The 16,956-nt window shown below is 43.4% G+C and overlaps 1 protein-coding gene across 8 annotated transcripts in view; it reads left to right on the plus strand.

Moving 5' to 3' along the window:
* The first annotated feature begins 4,489 nt into the window (after positions 1 to 4,489).
* Positions 4,490 to 16,956, plus strand: part of LOC110522300 (RAC-alpha serine/threonine-protein kinase) — a 68,096-nt gene continuing 55,629 nt past the window's right edge. For 3 of the 8 annotated variants that reach the window (XM_036975887.1, XM_021600586.2, XM_021600591.2), the window contains exon 1: positions 10,364 to 10,616. Coding sequence is in view for 2 of the 8 variants with exons in the window: in XM_021600584.2 (XP_021456259.1) it covers positions 10,556 to 10,616 (61 nt within the window). In the remaining 6 variants the exon portion in view is untranslated. Of the gene's footprint in view, positions 4,846 to 10,362; positions 10,617 to 11,441; positions 11,541 to 16,956 lie in introns of those variants that run through there. The other 5 variants (XM_021600584.2, XM_036975886.1, XM_021600585.2 and 2 more) reach the window with 4 other exon arrangements.

Consider the following 16,956-nt stretch of genomic DNA (forward strand, 5'->3'; position numbering starts at 1 on the left):
CCACTACACACAGCCTATGTTGTTGGCACCATATTAGCTAACAACGCTAGTAACGTCATAATCAACATAGCTACTATAACTAACACATTACTAAACCCGGTACAATAATTCAGTACAGTGTACAGTCAGCAAGCAGTTCAGCAGTTACACCAGTGGGTGGCAATAAATTAATAAAACCAAACACTTACCTTGACTTGGAAGAGTTCCAGTGTCTGGATAGCCATAGACAGCTAGCTAACATAGCATCCCTCTCTGTTTCAGCCAGGTGTTTGATTAGGCTAAACTAGCTACCTGTATTCGCTAGCTAAGTGAAAGTGAAAAAAATACAACTAAATATCTCTCTCGCTCTCTTGCTTCTCCTTCATTGTAAAACAAATTAATTTGTTCAAACCTGTTCAACTATTGTCTTTCACTCTTTAAGTCAACTACTAACCACATTTTATACACTACAGTGCTAGCTAGACGTAGCTTATGCTTTCAGAACTAGACTCATTCTCTGATCCTTTGATTGGGTGGACAACATGTCAGTTCAATCTGCAAGAGCTCTGATAGGTTGGAGGACGTCCTCCGGAAGTTGTCATAATTACTGTGTAAGTCTTTGGAAGGGGGTGAGAACCATGAGCCTAGGTTTTGTGTTGACGTCAATGCACGCAGAGGAGGGTGGAAACTAGCTGTCCTCCGGCTACACCATGGTGCTACCCTACAGAGTGCTGTTGAGGCTATTGTTGACCTTCATGGCGAAATAGTGTTTTTACTCAATTATTTGATGACATTAATATATTTAGTATAGTTTTATCTAAAAAGGATACATTTTTGAATGTTTCACTTTTAATTTTTAAGAAATTCACTGAGGGGGATGGTCCTCCCCTCCCTCCTCTGGGGAGCCTCCACTGGGCTCAATTACAATAACCTTCCCAGTAGGGCCCTCACTATATATCCTAAGTGGGCATCACACGAAAGACAGAAAAGTCTTGAACAGAAAAGGTGCTGTGTGTGGCTTACTTTCAGACTAGCACTCAGAATTCTGCACAGTGATTTCTGTCACACCATCTGCCTCCCTCTCTTTCTCATTCACTCGTTCTTGCTTTATCTCTCTTACTTTCTCTCCCCCTCTCTGGGAAAACATTCAGTCATAACAACGCTCAGACCTTACAGATATCAGTGAAAATCATTTGTTGCAGCTCGAGTGAAAACATACAGCAATCATATCGTGGTTTGCCATGGAAGTTCCTTTTTGAAGAGATAACGACGTGCGCATTGAAGTGCTAAATGTCACATAAAACAGTTCTCGGCAGGTGTCTGTTGTCTTGGTCGATACAGTGCTGTATTTCTCTTTTAAAATGTATTGGGCAATACAGTACTGTAATTCTCTTTTAAAATGTATTGGGCAATACAGTACTGTAATTCTCTTTTAAAATGTATTGGGCAATACAGTACTGTAATTCTCTTTTAAAAGGTCTTGGGCAGAACAGTATTGTATTTCTTTTTTAAAGAAAACAACAGCTTGCATCACTAAATGTATCATCACAAAGACCCGAGTGAAAACGGTTGTAAACGCTTATCTTCTCATGAATTGGATTTAAGAGCTCTATTTTTTTACTGGGTGTGTGCAATTGTAAGAAAAACACGTTAGACGAAAAGAAGGTACATGTCAGATGCTTTGTCAATCTAACCTTTGCTTGGGGGGGTTGAGATCTTACCGGATAAGATAGAAGGAGCGAGAAAGAGAAAGGGGGGGCGTCAATATACAGTATAATATACAGTGAAATGCTTGCTCATTAATCCATTCCTGTTGATGACTTTAGTTTAGACTACATTAGTACAATAAAAGCCAAACTCTCTGTGTCACAAAGTAAAGAGGTATTGATATGAACAAGCTACAGATAAGCTTCCTGATAACCCTCAACATTCGTACACCATTTAGCAACAAAAATAGATTCAAAAGTATTAACAATTTAAAAAGTAAATTCACTGGTTTAGATTTGCTGGTTTAGATGTTTAGATGTTCACCCAATGTGTTGGTATTGCAAAGCCAACTGTGGTCATGTGAGGCACGGCGCTTACAATGCCAATGGTTGTGGGTTTGATTCCCACTGGGGCCACCCATACAAAAATGTATTGTGGCAGACGGCAGGGAGGGGTGAGGGGAGTGGTTATTGAGGGGAGATATCTGGCTCCAACCCAAGCCTTATATGGTCTTCCTGCCCCAACGAGACAAGGCTGTGGTTTGTTAAGCCAGGGAGTGCTTGGGGATAAAGGAGGAAGCAGCCTGCACAAAGGGGCAGAGACTTTTCTCTATAAAGAACAAGTTGCTATATCAGGTCGTGAAGAAGAATGACGAATGTCTGGAGTTGTTGTTAGTGCCCCGTCCCTTTGTACCATCTATCCTGCAGTTGGCGCACTCCCACCTTCTTGCAGCTCACCTAGGGATGGAAAAGACCCTAGACAGGTATAAGGTACACTTTTACTGGCCATGAGTGAAGAAAGTAGTGGAGGAACACTGCCGCAGTTGCCCGGAGTGACAGCAGGTGGCTCCGAAAACTCATTTTCACAGTCCCTTAATTCCCCTACCCATTATTTCAGTTCCTTTCAGCAGGATTGCAATGGACCTGGTGGGACATCTACCCAAGGGTAACAGAGGGCACCAATACATTTTGGTGATTTTGGATTATGCCACCAGGTACCCGGAAGCCATTCCCCTATGCACCATGATGGCCACCAAGGGAATCGCATGTGAGTTGGTTATGCTGTTCTCCCGAAGTAGGCATTCCCGATGAGATATCGACCGACCAGGGCATCCCTGTTCATGCCAAGAATCATGAAGGATCTATGCAAGCTAATGAGAATAACCCATTTTTAAGTTTTTGCCTAGTGGAACGGAACATACGAAGTCATTGAGAAGGTGGGTGAAGTTAACTATAGGGTTAGACAGCCGGGACGTAGGCATCTGACCCAGATTTACCATGTGAACCTGCTAAAGAAATGGAATGCACGTGATATACTCTACTCTATTTTGCCGAAGAAGGCTAACAAAGAGACCGAGCCAGCCGCGGTGACAATAGGGGAGCAGCAGAAGCAGGAGCTGACGGAGTTGGTCAGCCAAAACCAGGATGTGTTCTTCAGTGAACCAGGACACAACAATTTTGTACAGCACCACATCATCACCGAACCCGGGAAAAAGGTGAAGTTGAGACCCTACTCAAGGAGAGAGGCTGTCAGGGCAGAGGTAAAAATTATGTTGGAAGCTGATCTAATCAAAGAGTCGAATAGTGAGTGATGCAGCTCCGATTCTGTAATGATTTTTAGAACAGTAAAGGAAATCTCAATAATCGACTCCTACCCCATGTCCCGTATTTGATGAATTAATCGAACGGCTAGGGGCCGCCTGATTTATCAGCACGCTCGACCTGACAAAGGATTATTGGCAGGTGGCCTTAGGTCCCGAGGCACGGGAGAAAACTGATTTCGCCACCCGGGACGGTCTGTTCCATTACAAGAAGCTTCCCTTTGGTACTGCACAGGACCCCGGCCACCTTCCAGAGGTTGATGGACCGGGTTCTCCAACCCCATCGCATGTTCGTGGTGGCAGACATCGACAAAATATTGTGATCCATGGGTGAGCGCAGTAGTGCAGGCCTTACAGGATGTGGGGCTAACAGCAAACCCCCAAAAATGTTGGCTCGCCCTGTGGAGGGCTGCGTACCTAGGGTACATGATCGGTAGGGGATGTGTCAAACCCCAGGTGAAGAAAGTGGAGGCGATTCGGGACTGTCCCCGCCCCCTCACCAAGAAGCAGGTACCCACATTTGTGGAGTTGACTAGTTACTACCGGAGATTTATTCCCCACTTTGCCTCCCTAGCCAGCCCCCTGACAGATCTGACCAGGAGCCGTCTGCCCACTTAGGTGACGTGGCCCGAGGAGACGTAGGAAGCCTTCCAGGACCTAAAGGGAGCACTGTGTTCTGGACCCATGCTGGTGACACCGGACTTCTCCAAGCCACTGGTGGTACAGACCGATGCATCCGAAACAGGGGAGGGTGCCGTCCTATCACAGATACAAGAAGGTGAGGACCACCCAGTCATGTACATTAGCCAGAAGCTGTTGCCGTGGAATCAAAAATATTCTACGGTGGAGAAAGAACGTCTTGTGATGAAGTGGGCGCTGGAAACGCTGAAGTAATACTTATTGTGACGGCACTTCACCCTCGTAACGGACCATGCACCACTGGTTTGGATGTCACGGAATAAGGACAGTAACGCCCGGGTCACCCGATGGTTCCTATCCTTACAGCCCTTTGCTTTCTGTCGTCCACAGATCAGGTGCAGCCCATGGAAATGCTGATGCCCTCTCCAGGAGGGATGCTCTCGGGAGAGGTGAGGGGAAATATCTTACAGCCCACTGGCTCCATCCCCAAGCCTTATATGGTCTTCCTGTCCCAACGAGGCAATGCTTGGGGATAAAGGAGGAAGCAGCCTGCACAAAGGGGCAGAGTAGGAGAGAACCAAGAGTGTTATGAAGAGTGGGAGAAGCGAGAACAATATCGGTGTGATTACCCGTTGTGAACTGGACTGTCGGTCTACTCCCCCTTGTGTACCGGACCGGATTGGCTCAGGACCCGAGTGTGGGGATTACCCCCGGAAAACGTAACGGACAACGAGAATGGCTTGTGGACTGTGAGGCGATTGGTGAATTCCCCCTTCTTTCCCCGTGTACCGATATCCTTAATAAACTCCCCCTTTTGCATTCGATTTGTGCTACTGGTGCATGTTTTGGTATTGAACTTGGAAACTTGGTGATTTGGAAACCCCACACCCTTGAGCCTGCTACAGTATGCACACATGGCGGTAAGTTGCATTGGATAAAAGTGTCTGCTAATTATTATTAACTGCATGACCAGACTGATGCAGTGTGTGTGCGTGTGCATGTGTGTGTGTGTGTGGGTAAACCAAATATGTCTAAAAAGAAACTCTTGGTCCAACTTTCTCTGCCTTTCTACTCTTTTCCAAAGTCAACATTTTTATCCTCAATTTCTTTTTCATCTGTCAATCAGGACTTTCCTCAATTTGCATGTGTGATTTGAAAGTACAAAATGTTGTGTTTTGCCCATGTCCTGTTGCTAAAAAAATCACAAAACATGTTAAACATTACAATTGTTTGATGCAGGGGTCACCTTTGATAACAATTTAGAAGAATTTGACAGAGCAAAATAGTCCTTTCCCTGGCCACAGTTAAATGCCTGAGAAAACATCATTAGCTAAATTGAAAACACATTTTGATCAGTTTGAAATGTCCCTTTGACAGCAGTAGCCTAGTTATAGGCTTTGACAGCAAGACAATTAGGCTACTCCAAATAAGGTCAATGAACCAAAGCAGTTTCACAGAACACTAAAAAGTGTCTTAGTAGTTTTCCAATAACAAATAGCTCATGAAGCACGGCTGTGTGTGTTTTTCATAGTTGAGCCAGCTGAATGGATGCCTTTTGTCCTGCTGGCAGACCCACTCTGCACTGACTTCTTGTTTACCGGCTGGGGCTCTGAGGGGATTTCCTCTGTGTGGGGAAAAATTAACCACCAAACCTATACCATCATAGAGGCTTTTTATCGAAACTGTGTTGAAGTGTTGTCAATGTGGCAAATACCTTATTAGTAGGCACACACACACACCAAGACATACTTTTTTGGGATGAGTCTGGGGTACCGTGAGTGTGCAGATGGCTGAGGCCTATCTGAGCCCGGGACACTCTTTGGCACACTGACATGATATCTTGGTAACAGTGTCCTGAGAAACCACTCTGTTGATATGGGTCTTGTGCTCAGGGGTGTCGATTGGGTATGGCATACCCTAGCTCAACACAAACAATTAAAATTAGACTACTAAAATAATTTATATCCCTATTAAAAGGCTAATGCAGCAACCATAGCCACGGGAAGATGGGTGGGGGTGGGGGGTGCTGTGATTTTTTTTTTATTAACCCTTACAAAAAAAAGTTTGCAGTTCTGAAACTGCAGTAAAAGTGTCATAACTGCAGTCGACTGTGGTATTTTGGACTCAATAATATTACCTGTGTTCTCTGTTCGTCTGTTGCCAGTTCGTCTTGTTTCGTCAAGCCTACCACCGGTTTCCCTCTGTTCCTGTCTCTCGATTGTTCCTGGTTTCTAGTTTTCCCAGTTTTGACCTTTTCTGCCTGCCTTGACCCTGTCTGCTGTCCTGTACCTTTGCCCCACCTATTTGGATTACTGACCCCTGCTTGCCCTTGACCTGTCTTTTGCCTGCCCCTGTTGAATTAATAAACTGTTGTTACTTCGATGTTGCCTGCATTTGGGTCTTACCTTAATGTGGTATATACTGCACTCTAACTGCATTATTTTTTCATGAGGGTATTTTCAGATTTTTCAGGGGGTGCTCCAGCACCCCTACTTTCCGTGGCTATGGAAGCAACCCAGCGGGCTGGCTTTAGGACTATGGACTGGGCATCCACACAGCTCTGCAGAGAACAACACAACTCTTCTCTCAAAACTGTGGAGGAGATAGATGGCTAGATAACTTCTGTTTGACTTGACATCAAACTAAACTAGAGTTTTTGATCCCGGTACTGAGCTAGTGAGTAGCAGCTAATTACTCTCTGACGTGTTTGTAGAATGTAAAGTCCACTATCGACTGGGGTGAAGGAAGTTACAGCAGCCAAGGTGATAATGGCTGTAGTCAATTTTGGATGTTTTTTTGCTATTCTTTAAATTGCATTTTAGAGTTTTTAAATGAAGTAAAAATGAGCTTCAACTTGATAAAAATTTAGAGTCACTTTGCTATACCCTAGGTTTAGCTGAAATGACGCCCCTGCTTGCGTTGCTGTCTCTTTACAATCAAGAAAGAAGAGCTAATTGTTTGCTATAATGCATATTGTAAGTAATTACCTGACATAACTCAAGACTGTAGCTGTGTTTGAATACCCATACTAACATACTGTATACTACATACTTAATGTGTAAATACTATATTCTATTAGTTCATTTTAGTATACTGTAAACAAACGGTATCCTTTCAGGGGAAATAGCGGAATCCGCGTTGTGGTAGCTATTGATAAAGAAGAACATCAAGACGAACCAGTTGCTTTACAAGTGGGATGCATTGTTGAGCGCTACATTCCGAGGGGTTCGTGCTGATTGTACGTTGATTGTGACAGTCAGTTAAATGGCGTCCCTTGACAAGGCAAGAACAAGATGTATGTAAGGAGAAGTACAGTATTATCATAAGGAGAGTTATACTTGGAATACGGGAGGCGCAGCGGTCCCAGCCGAATCCTGAGGGGGGGCCCAGATAGCCGGATGGGAAAAAGAGAGGCAGAGGAGGTCTAAGAGAGAGAGGGAGGAAGAGGGTGAGCTTGAGTCGGTTAAAAATGGTGGGGAAAAAGGATATGGTTTGTTAAAGAAGAATGGTAGAAAGTGTAAGCAGAGTCAATTGAAGACAGGGGTAGAAATGGAAGTGAATGAGGGCAAAGTATCGAAGGTGGTAGCTGTGGTGAAGTTCTCGGAGCCCGATACTTGCACCGAGGGTTAGGATAAAGATAAGTCTGACAGTAGGAGTGAAGTTTTTGGAAAAAGTGGACCCTTGCCTTTTGGCTGATCCATTTGAGGTTTCAGGGTGAAAACAGAGTTGGGTGTTGTGGAATCAGTGAGGGTAACCAGAAGTGGTCTTGTGATAATTATGTGTTTCTGCTGGTCAGAGGGAGCAGATGCTCCATGTTAAACGAATGGTGGCAAGAGATTTGTTTTTTTTTTATTGTTTTGCTCTCAAGAAAAGGGCTCCATTAAAAGGAGTGATTACTGGGGTAGCGGTAAATGTGAAAGCTGGTCAACTGAAGAGGAAGATTCCCAGTGTTTGTGATGCTCATCGCTTGGTGTGACGCAGACAGGGTGGTGTGAGTGGAGAAACAGAAGAGTCATTGTCTGTTCATTTGAGTTTTGATGTTGAGTCTTTGCCCGACCAGGTGATGTTAGGATATATAAGTTTTCCTGTACAAGCTTTTGTGACGACTACATTACGTTGTTACAGTTGTCAAGCTTATGGGCATGTGGCAGCAGTGTGTAGGAGGAAGGTCCCTAGGTGTGAGAAGTGTGCCGAAGGCATGAGTGAAAGGAATAGGTAGCTTTGGGGAAAGTAGTGGTATGTGTTAATTGTAGGTGTGCCCATGGGGCTGGGGATCAGAAATATCCAGTGCGAGAGAGGCAGTTTGAGGTTTCCAGGGTTAGAGTAGTGCAGAAGTGGTCATATGCTGAGGCAGTGAAGAAAGTAGAGGAAGATGGGTCAAGAGGAGGGTTCCTGAGAGGAGTGGTGTGAATAGTAGATTTGTACCAGTACAGAGGGATAAACCAACAAGTGATATATGTTTCAGTAAGATTGGATTTTTGGCATTTATAGTAATGGTTATCAACTGTACTGCAGGGATGGATTGTAAGTCACAGAAAATAGTTTGTTGTGGTAGCTCCAGAGAGGTATTTGGGTGGTGATGTCCCATGCTTTCAGGCTGTTTGCCTGAAATAGGACTAAATAGATTTAAATAGTGGAGTTTAGTATTTATATAATGGAGTTATATTCCAGTCTAGTAGGTAGCGGTAATGCAACATTTATTGGATGCCAACCTCCGCCGAACCTCATCGTAGAAGAAGGTATCCTTTCAGTTGAGCGTACTAGCGCTTCACCTGTCTACCAGAAGTTGATGCTGTTGCTAAGCAACCTCTTGTTAGCTTGCTAGCGTAACAAATGACTAGCTAGACATTTTACGATTTCGGGTGTTTCATGATTTCAATCTGGAGTGCGCTCTGGGCTTTCGTAAATCCAGAGCATTGTCAGATTGTTCATTTGTAAATTCAGAGCGTTTCACTCTCGGAGTGCACACACTGGACACTCTGGCCAAGGAGTAGGGTTAATCCGAGCGTTCTGAACTCACAACAGCGGTCAAACACCCAAGCGAACTGGCTAACGTCAGCACTAAGTGTGCTGCTGGCAACAATTTAATTACGTTTTTTGGGGCAACGTTTATTCACACCAGCCATATTCAATGGGTGTTGAGCGTTTGTAAATGCATCAGTTATTCTGCGATCCGGCACACAGACGAGATAAGAGTGCTCTGAAATCGGAGTAGATAGACAGAATTAACAATGCCCATTGAGAACGCAGAACGACTATAGCACTTAGCTAAAATGCCATGAATAATCAAGCCAATAAACGTTGGGTAGTTAGTTAGGAAGCATATAGTTAATATACAGCCTGGCAAGTTAGATGTAGTAGCCAACTAACATTATAACGGTAATTAGCTTACATACCGGTACATACTGCTGTAATGATATGCTATGTGGTTCGTAAGGATAGCGTAGCTAACCAACATAACATGTAAGGTAACTTATTTGAAATGTCATTACTTTATTATATTGCTAAACATTTTCCTAACATTTGTCATAATTAGTTAAAGCAATGAATTTGTATTGCCATTTTCTTCAAATCTGAAAACGATGTGGAGCCACGCCCATTTTATGAAGAATTGCATTATGGGCCCTAAAAGCACGGAAATAGTGTCCACTGCTTGTGTACTTCGTATTTTGACGAATTTAGTACGACATCGGAGAACCTTTGGTATACTATCTATATCCATGCTATGACCTATAGGCATACTATATACTCAATTTACGTCACAAATAGTACGAATAGTATGAGTGTTCGAACGCAGCTGATGTCTAGATACCCATGAACATGTTTACGCATCAATCAGACTCATTGTCGGGTATTAAATAGACTCATAGTGGGTATTAGGCTACTGATCATTATAGCAATAATGAAGAATATCATTGATAGAATATGGCGTCATAAGTACATTTGGTAGATACAAATTAAGTTGCTTCTGCCTACAGTAAACTGTAAAAAGATCCACTTGCATTTTAAGTTGAATATTAAATTATAGGCAAATAAAATGTGTGATTCTCAATTGTCATCATAATCATCCCGTAAATAACGTTCAACACAGTTCCATAAAACGTGGCATTTTGCATCTTGAGTGACAATTGCACATTCCTGTATATAACTGCAATGCACACACTGAACTCTAAAACGGGGAAAAGCCAAATGAGGTTACGGCATAGAGATAGATAGAGAACTAATCTTTGTATATGTGCTACTATAGTGTCTGTGACAGCATGCGCTGCGCCATTGAGGCAATCTCCATTTTGAAGTAGTCCGTTTTCTTCTTCAGGATTGGCTGATCCCTCCTTATGCCCCTGACTCCAATAGGGTCACCGGGAGGGATCAGCCAATGAAGTTGGAAATCCCACCCAGTTGACCACATTAAAATGGTGGAAGCCCTCAATGGCGCTGCCAATGCTAAAATAGCCTTTTGGTAACTAGAGGCCTCTATCCTTCTTTATGGGTTATGGTATAAGAACTAGGTCGGCTTTTAGGACCCAGGGGGGATTCGGATGTTATGAGGACATAAGGCTCGGTTGATTTAATGGGAGTACGACTTTGAGTGCATGAGGATACATTAACTAATAATACGCATGGACAAATATGCTGATAAGTTGTCAAAGAGTCCGAACAATGACCCATAATAACGTTCGAATTGGTCAAGGTAAAGTTCTGTTTAAAATATTTTGTTTCAGTCATGCCAGAAATAGTAGTAGTTCGCATTGTAGTCAGTGGGGATGCGGATATCTTCACCCAATCTGCTCTGCTAGGCCTTGAACTGTCAAAAACGAGCCAAAATATAATATTGTTATGCCTACTGTCTGTAACATATAGTTGGTCGGGTATTAAATAGACTCATAGTCAGGGTATTACATGTGTTACATATGCCCGAAGAGTTAAGAAATAATTGCTGTAAAATCGTTTTTTATTTTGCTGTCGCGCAGGGTGTTGGGAAAAAAAACGGATACTCTGTCATTAATTGTTATGAGTAAATTGGTTGCATGCCGCTTGGTTTCATTTGGCAACAGCAAGGACTGTAGTAAATCCGCGGTGTTTTAGTACACAACCCCCCCCCCCCCCCCCCCCCCCCCCCCGCGTACTGTTGTGCTCTTGTGAAGCTCAGCCTATTTATTGTCTTAATTTAGTTGAAACGGTTGGTTGTTGAATCATTTTATTAACGCCAAAAACCTGAAATAAGAGGGACTTGGTGGTTGTTCCATTGAATTATTTCTACATTGTTTCCGAACCATAGAGGAACCTGCGCATTTTTTTTCTTCAGTAGTCTAACACGTGTGATACTTGAACCAGAATCTGGGTGTATAGTAACGTCTACCGTAAACCCAGACTCTGGTTCAACTGTAATCCTAATGTAACAATGGTATTTACTTTTTTTCTTTAGTGCGAAAACATTGTATCCGCATACTAATACTGTATATGCCCTGAAAGATTGGCCTAAACATTGTATTAAAATATGAATATTTTATTACAGAATTAATTTCACGAAAAGCAACCACCGAGCCCTTATTCTTGACGTCTCCTTTAACCTTGTGAGGGAAATGCGCCGACGCTGCCCAAATGCGCATGTAAGGTGAGAGCATAGTAGTGTTAGAATACTCATACTAACCATACTATTTGTGACGTAAATTGAGTATATAGTATGCTTATTGGTCATAGTGTTGGTATGCCAAAAGTTCCCGGATGTCGTACTACGTTCGCCAATACACGAAGTATACAAACAGTGGACACTATTTCTGTGCTTTTAGGGCCCATAATGCAATTCTTAAAAGTATTTTTAATATTTGAATAAAATGGTGAAAGTCCAGCAAGAGCCGATACCAATTCATTGCTTTAACGAATTATGACAAATGTTAAGAAAATGTTGGGCAATATAATAAAGTATTGACTTTGCAAATAATTTACTTTACATGTTATGTTGGCTGACAATTTGTTAGCTACACTATCCTTACGAACCACATAGTATGTATGTTAGCCAGCTACCATCCTAACGTTAGTTGGCTACTACATCAGGGAGTATATTAACTGTATGCTTCCTAACTAACTACCCAATGTTTATTGACTTGATTATTCTTGTCATTCTTAGCTAAGTGGAATAGTCGTTGTGGGTGTTCATTGGACATTCGGGTGCCGGTGTCAGTAAACATTGCCAAAAAAGCGTAATTAAATTGTTCCCAGCAGCAGTTTGTCACCAACGCTTTGGATAACAGGAAAACAGCCTTACCAGCTCTGCTAGGGTGAGTAAAATAGTGAACTCTCTGAATTTTCAAATGGACAATCTGAAAACTCTGAATTTACGAACGCCCAGAGTGCACTCTAGATTGAATTTAAGAACTCAACAGAAGGTGTAAAATGTCTAGCTAGTAATTTGTTATACTAACGAGTTAGTAAATGGTAGACAGGCGCAGCGCTAGTACGCTCAACTGAAGAAGGTATACTAAAATGAACAAATAGTATGTAGTGTATATACTCATGTAGTGTATATAGTATGTTTAGTATAGGTATTCGAACACAGCTCATGTCTTACCTCGGCTGGAGGTTGTTACATTCAGGTGAAACTTTGCTGAATTGCATACAGTAAATATATATTTTGTATTTGAAAACTTTCATACCAGCGAGAAAGAATCTAAGTTCCAAAGGTTTCCAAAACCATATTGCAAGCGAGGATTATTAACGTTTCTAAACGTTAAAACAGAGCATCGGGATTATATTTCTCTTGGAGCCACCTGTGGTCCATACCTTCATCTGAGAACCCTAAAAGGGAGATAGATGGCTGTAAGCTCCCTTGGGTTTTGGAGAGCTATAAATTACCCATCGTACTGCATTAGTGTTTTTCACGAGGTTGAACTAAACATCACAGCTTTGTCATGACATGCCATTTGGAAAATGCACACTATGTGGGCACTTACTCGTCGAACATCTCATAACAAAATCATGGCCATTAATATGGAGTTGGTCCCCCCCCCCCCCCCCCTTTTGCTGCTATAATAGCCTGCACTCTTCTGGGAAGGCTTTCCACTAGATGTTGGAACGTTGCTGCGGGGATTTGCTTCCATTCAGCCACAAGCATTAATGAGGTCGGGCACTGATGTTGGGTGATTAGACCTGGCTCGCAGTCTGCATTCCAATACATCCCAAAGGTGTTTGATAGGATTGAGGTCAGGGCTCTGTGCAGGCCAGTCAAGTTGTTCCATACTGATCTTGACAAACCATTATTCTGAAAACATTTTTAACCCTTTTTATTTCTCCCCAATTTCATGGTATCCAATTGGTAGTTAGTCTTGTCCCATCGCTGCAACTCCCGTACGGACTCGAGAGAGGCGAAGGTCAAGAGCCATGCGTCCTCCGAAACACAACCCAGCTGAGCCACACTACTTCTTGACACAATGCCCGCTTAACCCGTAAGCCAGCCGTACCAATGTGTCAAAGGAAACACTGTACATCTGGTGACCGTGTGAGCGTGCATTGTGCCCGGCCCGCCACAGGAGTCGCTAGTGCGTGAAAGGACAAGAATATCCCTGCCAGCCTAACTCAGACAATGCTGAGCCAATTGTGCGCCGCCCCATGGGTTTCCAGGTCACGGTCGGCTGCGACAGAGCCTGGACTTGATCCAGGATCTCTAGTGGCACAGCTATTCCTCCTCCATCTAACTTTACAGTTGGCACTATGCATTCAGGCAGGTAGCGTTCTCCTGGCATCTGCCAAACTCAGATTCATTCAAAATCAAAAGTAAGTCAGTATCTGGTGTGGCCACCAGCTGCATTAAGTACTGCAGTGCATCCCCTCCTCACGGACTGCACCAGATATGCCAGTTCTTGCCGTGAGATGCTACCCCACTCTTCCACCAAGGCACCTGCAAGTTCCCAGACATTTCTGGGGGGAATGGCCCAAGCTCTCACCCTCCGATCCAACAGGTCCCAGACGTGCTCAATGGGATTGAGATCTGGGCTCTTCGCTGGCCATGGCAGAACACTGACATTTCTGTCCTGCAGGAAATCGCGAACAGAATGAGCAGTATGGCTGGTGGCATTGTCAGGATGAGCCTGCAGGAAGGGTCTCGCATGAGGGAGGAGGATGTCTTCCCTGTAGCGCACAGCGTTGAGATTGCCTGCAATGACAACAAGCTCAGTCCAATGATGCGGTGACACACTGCCCCACACCATGACAGACCCTCCACCTCAATTGATCCCGCTCCAGAGTACAGATCTCCGTGTAACGCACATTCCTTCGACGATAACCGCGAATCCGACCATCACCCCTGGTGAGACACAACCGTGAGTCGTCAGTGAAGACTATTTTTTGCCAGTCCGGTCTAGTCCAGCGATGGTGGGTTTGTGCCCATAGGTAACGTTGTTGCTAGTGATGTCTGGTGAGGACCTGCCTTGCAACAGGCCCACAATCCCTTACAACAGGCCCACAATCCCTCAGTCCAGCCTCTCTCAGCCTATTGTGGACAGTCTTAGCACTGATGGAGGGATTGTGCGTTCCTGGTGTAACTCGGGCAGTTGTTATTGCCATCTTGTAACTGTCCCGCAGGTGTGATGTTCGGATGTACCGATCCTGTGCAGGTGTTACACGTGGTCTGCCACTGCAAGGACGATCAGCTGTCCGTCCTGTCTCCCTGTAGCGCCGTCTTAGGCGTCTCACAGCATGGACATTGCAATGTATTGCCCTGGCCACATCTGTAGGCCTCATGCCTCCTCCCAGCATGCCTAAGGCACGTTCACGCAGATGAGCAGGGACCCTGGTCGTCTTTCTTTTGGTGGTTTTTCAGAGTCCGTAGAAAGGCCTCTCTTTAGTGTCCTAAGTTATCATAACTGTGACCTTAATTGCCTACCATCTATGCTGTTAGTGTCTTAACCTCTCTAGGGTATGTGGGACGCTAGCGTCCCATCTGGCCAACATCCAGTGAGGTTGCAGAGCGCCAAATTCAATTACAGAAATGCTCATTATTTCTTGTTAAACCAACCAGTGTCATATTTATAAAATGCTTTTCGGCGAAAGCATACCTAGCACAGAACATACCTAGCCCAGAACATACATAGCCCAGTTGACAAATGATTACAAACAGTAACCAGCCAAGCAGAAGCGTTACAAAACTCAGAGATAAAATTAATCCCTTACCTTTGATGATCTTCATATGGTGGCAATCAGAAGACATTCATTTACTAAATACATTTTCATTTTGTACGATGAAGTCTCTTTATATCCAAAAATCTCTTAGTGTTTTCTTCAGTAATCCACAGGCTCAAACTCAGTCAAAACAATCACACAAAAAAATCCAAATTGTATCCGTAAAGTTCATAGAAACATGTCAAACGATGTTTATATTCAATCATCAGGTGGTTTTTTTAGCCTAAATGATCTATAATATTTCAACAGGACAATAATGTTGTCAATATAAAAGGTAAACAAGAAATGCACATGCGTCTGAAAACTCTGCGTCACGTTAGGGTCCACTCGTTCAGACTGGTCTTACTCCCTCATTTATAAGAATACAAGCCTGAAACTATTTCTAAAGACTGTTGACATCTAGTGGAAGGCATAGTAACTGCAAATGGAGTCCTAAGTCAATGGATACTGTAATGGCATTGAATAGAACACTACAAAACCCAAAAAATAACTACTTCCTGAATGGATTTTTCTCAGGTTTTCGCCTGCTAAATCAGTTCTGTTATACTCCAACACTATTTTAACAGTTTTGAAAACTTTTGTGTTTTCTATCCAAATCTACCAGTTATATGCATATCATATCTTCTGGGCCCGAGTAGCAGGCCGTTTAATTTGGGCATGCTTTTCATCCAAAATTCCGAATGCTGCCCCCTACCCTAGAGGTTAATGACCGTTCCACATGTGCATGTTCATTATTTGTTTGTTTAATTGAAAAAGAATGGGAAACAGTGTTGAAACCTTTTTTTACAACGATCTATGAAGTTATTTGGATTTTTATGAATTATCTTTGAAAGACAGGGTCCTGAAAAGGACGTTTCTTTATTTGCTGAGTTTAGTTCAAACTAGGGATACACAATATATCGGTAAGTATATCGGAATCGGACCATTTTAGCTAAAAATGCCGGCATCGGCTCTACGTGTAGTTTAACACTGTCAAAGCTGACTTGCATACCTGTGTAACGTAGGTAGATGACGTAATGACGCCACAAAAAATACAGCGCTACATGTGCAACACAGCATTCCTAACACAGCCTACTGTGTCGTTCTATTTTGAAGTTTCAAAGGAAGCTAACAAAAAGGTCATATGTAGCGCAGCGTTTGATGCTATTAGTTCCTGAGGGGAGAAAGTTAAATCTTTCAATACCACAAACCTGAATACTCATTTGAAAGTGCTTCACCTCCAGACGTTCAGCGACTACTTAGAACAAAAGCAGAAAAATGAAGCGCACACTTCCAACAACTAAACCAGTTCAAGTCGAGCAGTCATTTGAAAGAGTAAGAATTTCAGTGAGACAACTCAAAGGTGAAATCCATTAACGCCAACACAATGGAATTCATTGCCCTTGACAATCAACCCTTCTCTGTCATGGATGATGTTGGATTTCGCAGACTGGTCGAGCACCTCAAGCCCCGGTACACACTAGCAAGTAGGTGTTATTTTTCAGATGTTGCCCTACCGGAGTTACAGTATTGTTGAAACGCACAACCATGAGCTACTTGCTATGGGCGTCACTGCTATTAGCTTCACGACTGACATTTGGACTAGTGACGTTGGCCCCATGAGCGTGTTGAATCTGATAGCACAGTGGGTCGACGAGGATTTCGTACTGAGGAAAGCTGTCTTGCATGCTCAAGAATGTGCTGGTTCTTATACCGCTGCTGCCATTTCAATAGCATTTGAGAACATGTTTGAAACTTGGAAAATCCCCAAGAACGAAGTACATGCTGTGCTACGTGATATTGCACGTAAGATGACAGTCTTTGGGAGTTGCCAGTTTGCCATGTATGTCACACACGCTGCAACTGGCTGTGAACTA

This window comes from Oncorhynchus mykiss, chromosome 4 (genome assembly GCF_013265735.2).
Source record: "Oncorhynchus mykiss isolate Arlee chromosome 4, USDA_OmykA_1.1, whole genome shotgun sequence".
NCBI lineage: Eukaryota > Metazoa > Chordata > Actinopteri > Salmoniformes > Salmonidae > Oncorhynchus > Oncorhynchus mykiss.